Source organism: Phalacrocorax aristotelis, chromosome 5 (genome assembly GCF_949628215.1).
Source record: "Phalacrocorax aristotelis chromosome 5, bGulAri2.1, whole genome shotgun sequence".
NCBI classification, from domain to species: domain Eukaryota; kingdom Metazoa; phylum Chordata; class Aves; order Suliformes; family Phalacrocoracidae; genus Phalacrocorax; species Phalacrocorax aristotelis.
The window spans coordinates 32,579,424-32,586,135 of NC_134280.1; the positions used below are offsets into that span (position 1 = coordinate 32,579,424).

The window sequence follows — 6,712 nt, forward strand, 5'->3', positions numbered from 1 at the left end:
TCATGCACTTACATACGCCCAACTTGCGGTTTACTCTGAAGGCTTTGAACGTGTTACAGTGACTATTACTGCCTTTAAAATATTGAAAAAATTTTATTTAATTTTTAGTGAAGGAAATCTGGCCACAAAGCAAGTAGTTTTTCTTCAGAGACCTGTTATGTGGAATTCTGCTGTCCAGACACCAGAGGTGAGTAACGTGTATGGTATTAATATAAACAAATTAGTACTTCACATAACTGTTAGGTACAGAAACAGACTAGACTTCAAAAGTAATAGGAAAAAAGTGGCAGAAGAGGGTTTCACTTGAAACAAGTTCACATTTGTGGAGGGCTTCTGCAGCTGAACTCATATGTTGTTTTTTTTTCTCAGACATATACCTCTTAAATTAAGCCATAGAGAAGAGTATAAGCATGCTAAAAACCTGTTCTGTGCTAAGAAGTTACTGCGGCTTAGGTGGATGAGGTTGGCTCTGCTCTAAGTATTTTTTAGAAGTCTTCAGGAAGTCTTAATTGTTCTGATTCAAACCCTGGATCTTCTGCACATGGAAAAGAAAACACTTTATTTTGATCTCCAAAACGTCTGCTTTCACACTTGCAGAAGAATACAAGTGTCAAGCTGTGCAAGGGATACTGTAATCTGGAGGTGAACAGAGTGAAGGCCTGTTAGCTGTTGCTGCATGAAAATGTGTGACAGAAAGAGAGGATTTAAAATTGCTGCAGCTGGACCTCAACAACTCCTTGGCCTTGTTGAGTGAGGCTCCCGTAACAGTGGTTGTGTAAAAGTGCTTTGAGGATTAAGTAACTAGCAGTCACCAAGTTCTGCTCATAGTCCAGGTCACAACAGTTACTTAACCTGTACTGCGCTACAGTAAATCCTGCTGTGGCCAGAGAAGGATAAACTGGTAGGCTCTTTGCCAAGTCTTTCAGCATCCTGTGGTGGATTTTTAATGTTTGTTATTTGTGTTTTTCAATGGCCATTCAACCTTTTTCTAATTAACAGCTTTCCTGTGATAGTCTTAAGCAGCTATGAACACTATAGACCTTTTCACTCGTGCAGCACCAGAGTAGTAACCTTATGAACTCTCATTCATGGCATTATATACTACTATAATATAAGGCAATAACACCTAGTCTCTTCTTTCTCCATCTGTATAAATAGTTCCATGAGTCTCAATTTCCTGTATTCATATTTGATCTTTGTCCTTTTTACGTTCTATCCAGACAGTTACCATCACCTGTGTTTTCCCCTGCTTACTGTTTTAAAATACACTCTCACTTCTTTTTGTTCTTCTCCAGGCTTTTGGTTACCTCCAGCCTAACTTCCTTCTCACTGTGTCTCCTGATAATTACTGCTTCCGTGCCTGGAAGAACTGCATTCAACATGCACAATTAAAATCCTGTTTTATTTTTCATCTCTACTGCCATCTCAATTCCCAGCTAGTTACTGTACACTGTCTATAGTTTATTTCCTCATTTACAAAATCTGAACTCATTCTTTTTTTCTCTTCAGTGTTGTCCCATGAGAACACTTGTGTAGTCTCCCTTGACAATGTCTTAATCTCTTCTTCCATTCATGCCCTCTTCTAAATTCTGCCAGTTCCTCATACAATTGGTTCCTTTAATTTCTCCCTGTGTGCCAAGCATTTTCAGCTTCTAGCTTTCAAAGCTTCCAATCCCTGACCCCATGCCTGACTTTGTAGTCTTCACATTCTTTCTAATGTGGTTATGAAAGTATGTTTTGGAACATAATTTTGTATCAGTATTGTAAATACATAAAACCTTATTGTCTCAGTCATTATCAAATAATGTCATACTTTTCCTGATGCTTCCCTACTTTTTTTTTTTGTACTCTGTATAATAAGCACACAGACTGCTGCTATGAATATGCTTTCCTTGGCAAGTCATGTTGTTTGTAACTATAAGCATATCCTAAAAGGCAGCATAACTACATGACACAACTTAGAATGGTTAAGACTGAATTCTGCCAGGAGAGTTAATACAAACTAGTTCTGTAAAACCATTCAGTCTGAGGAACTGATGAATCTTTGAGATGTAGTTTAAATTAAAAATAGGAAGCTTTACGTTAAAAGTTTAAATTCTGTCACCCAATTGTGAGGTGGTCAGCAGCCGAATGACCTTTACATTCTTTGGTTTATACAAATAAAATGGTAGTGTGTTTTGTAGACATTGTTTTACTTCATTGTTATAGGAAACATTTTACTTAAGCATTAACATACTGGAAGCAAATGAGAAATAGCTGGTATGTTATAATTTACATCAGGACTGTGGTGTTTAAAATCTGAAAACTTAGTACCTAAATGTGGTTTTTAAGTACCAGTGAATGTTTTACTTCTCTACCAGGAAATTTCAGTGTGCTGAGGTCATTTTAGCGTGGGATAAATAGGTATTTCAGGCTGAAGCTGAAACGCTTAGCAGAAGTAACATTTTCCTTCTGTTTTTCCAATTACGTTATTTTTCCCCTAAATTTTAATCTTTTTATTTCGTTGCTTTTTTTACCAAAATATCTGAATTGGCAAACAGCATATTACCTTCATTACAGTTTAAATTCATAGATTCCTTAGTAATACCTGACTGGTAGAGAATGTCATGCTGGCTTTGCATTGAGGAGCTAGATTTCAGGTGCAAAACAAGCTGCTGAAATTTGAAAGCATTAACTTTTGCCCTAGAAACTTTAATAAATATGTTTATTTAAAATGTCCCCTGGACATTGACAGCGGAGCTGTAGGATTTATCAAACCCTTGCAAACATTTTACTGAAAACATTTCATTCCTGTGATTCTATATTGTTGGGCATGACGTCTTCATTTTCATCTCTACCACATATCTTTTCATTGGTGTTCAAATCACATTAAAGCTGTTCAAAAAATTTTCATGTCCACAAATCAGGATGTTTTTGAAACACAGAAATACAGAAAAAAGGCATCACAACTTAGGCTTATTTAAGCATATCCTTAGCAAGTTTGCAACTCAGGTACCTGTGAGAGAGCCAAAATAGGAAACCAACAAGGCTCTTTTGTTAACTGTATCTTAATAAGAAAGCGGCCTCAAACTGGCCTTCGCAAACAACTGTCAAGTCCCCAGAGCCCTGATCACATCACTTTCCAGCTCTCCAGTGTGGCAGGAGCTTTACCCCACAGGCAGCTCCAGCTGTTGGACCTCTGTGACTTGCATTCTGGAGAACGGCAATACGGGGTACAGGTTGCTTTGTGTACTTGGGCTGGTTTGTTTGTGGGTTTTTTGGTGTTTTGTTTTTGGTTTTGGGTTTTTTTTTAATTGTCAGGTCAAAGTTAACATTGCCATTTCCAAAGGAAGTTTTGCTTCAGCAAGAACCTGGTCTTTTTCCCACAGGGCCTCTTTTCTGAGGAGGGTGTATTTTATGTCCTCACAGCTCATCTCTCTGCCTTCTTGTCTGTTCATGGGATAGTGCATTATGACCTGGCTTGTGATTTATGTAATGGTTCAAAGGCCTCTTGGATTAGAAGGACTCTCTGTCTCACTGGTTCTTTGTCACATACCATTTGCTTCTCTAAGAGAAGAGTTCAGAGGAGGAGATCCAAGACTGAACCACACACTGCTTGAGGGTTTTCTGCGTTTGGTTTTTTTTTTTCTTTCCTCTTTTTTTCTTTTTATTTCCATTAGGCAGACTTCTCCATCCTCCTGCTGTGGCATCAAGGCGAAGCTTATTTCCTTCTATTTCTCCTGAGACAACACTATTTCCCCTTGGTCTAATTTCCCAATGTCTCCTGTAACAGCTTCCCTAAATACATTTCCTTTAGCCACAAGGGCCATTGTTTTTACTGTTTCAAAAGGGTTTGAGAAAAAACTTAGCAACGTATAGAAAGGGGCCACAGAACTTGCCAGAGCGTGGCAAAAACAGTTGTGGGGTGGTTTTGGTTTTAAAGTGTTAGCATCTGCGTAAATCCCCCTGCAAGAGTGCTTGTGTCCTTTACCCAGCAAAACATGCTCTGCACTGAGGCTGGATTCCTTCATAACTAGATGTCCTTCCTCTGTGGACAGGGCCGTGTCCCTTGGCAAAGCACCTCCTGGTTTAGCAGCGCACATGCTGACAGCAAGGCTCCAAGCAGAGAGCCAGGGTACTTCTGCCTTCCTGACCGTGCTCCGTTGTTGTGACTCAGTGCACTGACACTGCCTCTGGAGGTGCTGCATCATCACACATCTGAGTACCTCTGGTAGCTCCTGATGTCAAAATAAAATAAACATTTTATTTGCAATGCCTTAGAGGACCATTAGCATAGTCCAATAGGTGTATTGTTTGCATAAATTACAATCTGCTTACTTTTCTTTTTGATGTTGGCAGCCATCACTTCAACAGGAAGTGTATCAGGAGATCCCAGTACTGTTGTCAGACTGTATTTATATTGAGTTCTTCCCATGCAAAGTCTCTTCAGAGACCCTCTCAAATTGCTGTACAGGACAGCCGCTGACTTCCATCTGCATAGATCCACCACGTGGATTGAATGCAGTTCTCAAGAAACTTGGCGTTACCTGAGGAGGCTTCTGAAGGTCTTTATGGGCACAAATGGAAAGATGGGACAGCGTAGCAGCCTCATCATGAGATGGATCACTGGGAAATCCTCAGTCCTATGAAGTGGTCAGATCACACTCCTGAAGAGCTGTGTCGATGGAGTTCAATTCACATCTTTATCACATATTGCACTTTTGTCAAAGCTTCTAGAAAGAACTGTGTTTGGGGAAATGATCAACATCCACTGACTGTCAGAGCAGCTTGCAGATGAGGGCACTGGCCAGACATTCTATGTGGTGGCATGTAGATACATGAGTGAAGGACAGCGAGTATACATGCCTACAGTGGTAGTAGCTGGAGGTGGAGGAGCTGTGTCAGCTGCATGCCTGCCACTGCCCACCCCTCCCACCCATCCAGGCAGGAGGGACCTCTGCAGCTGAGAGGAATCTGATAGCAGGAGCTCTGCCACCCTCCAGCATTCATCCCTGCAGAGCACAAGAAAGGGCAGCACGTGCATGTGCCGTATGGCAAAAAGCGTCAGACAGGGTACATTAGATGCGTACGTTAGGCACAGAAATCGTGCTTTCTTCAAACAGCTGATTTTAGCGTGGGTTAACACTTGTAGATCATTCTGGATCTGCCAAGTACTACATAAGAATCGAGCATTGTTGGAGTACTTTTTCTTAGCATTTATTTGTGCTTTCTTGAATCTTGACTGTGTCTTGTATCTTTTTTCTCCCTTGAAATTTATTTATAGAGAACAAAAATGCATCTGTTGGAGATTTTTTCTTCCAGAAGAGTTTGTGGTTCAAACCAGTGTTAAATGCGGTCTCATGTTAAAAAGCAGCTCACATTAAATCCATACATGACTCATTGGAAAGTGTTTGGTGCTTTTTTTTTTTTTTCTTCCCCCTAAACAAGCTAACATTTAAACATCCTCTTGTATTTCAGAAGAAATCCTTAAGACAAGTTATTGGGGAGGAAAAAGGCAAAGTCTCTAGCAGGAGTATTGGATTAGACACAGCTACTTCTCGCCCTGTAGAAACTGGACAACCACCTGATGAGTTTCACCTATCTCCTTCGAAACAATGTTGGATCAAGGAGGGATCCTCCCAGTACAGAGGCTTTCCAGGATTCAGTAGCAGTGACGGAGTATTAAGGGAACTGGATGATGGACAGTTTGACCAGGAAGATGGTGTCACTCAGGTCACATGTATGTGATAAAGTAAGTTACTGCATCAGATGGACATGTACATAATTCACATGGATGTTTTCAAAAAATCATACTACGTTAAATGCATTGGTATAATGCTATGACTTTTCCCAGACTCATTTTGTATTTTTGCCTATTTCTTTGTTGTGTTAACCCTACTGTAGTAATAATACTACTGCAAAATAATTTGGTTTTCTGTCTCTTTAATAGAATAACTATGTGACGGGGTGCTCTGCTAACTTGTTAATGCGTTTGACAAGCAAGGAAGCAAACGCTGCAAAACAGTGACAGTTTGAACTGTGTCAGAGGGAAAGGAATGAGGATGTTTAGTATTTTCCACAAGCTGGAGGAGTGTTTATTTCCCCTCTTTTTTTTCTTTTTTTAAAGGGTGTTGTAAATATTGGTGGGGAAAAAAGAAAAATGAACTATCTGGCTGTTGTTAAGTTTTAATGTAACTTCCATTTTATTTGCCTTGCATAAACTCAAAAGCCTGAAGAAATTTAAGTCTTACACTAGAGTGTTAATAATTTAAGCTATGTTCAGACTTGGTATGTCCAGAAAACCTCTGGAGGCTGTAGGCAGACATTTGCTCCTGTAATATTTCACTTATGTAGGTTTTTACCATTATTCCTTGTACATCTAAGCCAAAAGCTACCCAAGCGTATAGCTTGTATCATGATGTAGTCATAATTTACTCATGAGTGGAAATTAAGAACCACTCACCCTCTGAAATACAACTTGAAGTCTATGAAAAAGTAGTTTGAGAAACTCACTAAGAAGCATTGACAGCAAGGTGCACAATGATGCTGATTATATATAGGAGGAAGAAGTATGCTAAACTAATAGCCAATATTAGATGATAGACTATATAAATAGACTATATAAATATGCTGATGTATATATAAAAAAATCTGTCAGCTAAATGTATCTCAAACTGGGTGAAGTGTACTCAACTGCGTCAAATACCAGGAGTGTTGTGAGGAAAGGGTGAAG

At 39.5% G+C, this 6,712-nt stretch overlaps 1 protein-coding gene across 3 annotated transcripts in view; it reads left to right on the forward strand.

The window, feature by feature from the left end:
- The window catches only part of RFTN2 (raftlin family member 2), a 31,903-nt gene extending 25,998 nt beyond the window's left edge, over positions 1-5,905 (forward strand). For 2 of the 3 annotated variants that reach the window (XM_075093866.1, XM_075093867.1), the window contains exons 9-10: positions 109-187; positions 5,458-5,905. In XM_075093866.1, the coding sequence (XP_074949967.1) occupies positions 109-187; positions 5,458-5,727 (349 nt within the window). In that variant the 3' untranslated portion in view covers positions 5,728-5,905. The remainder of the gene's footprint in view (positions 1-108; positions 188-5,457) is intronic. The other variant, XM_075093868.1, reaches the window with a different exon arrangement.
- Positions 5,906-6,712: the final 807 nt, after the last annotated feature.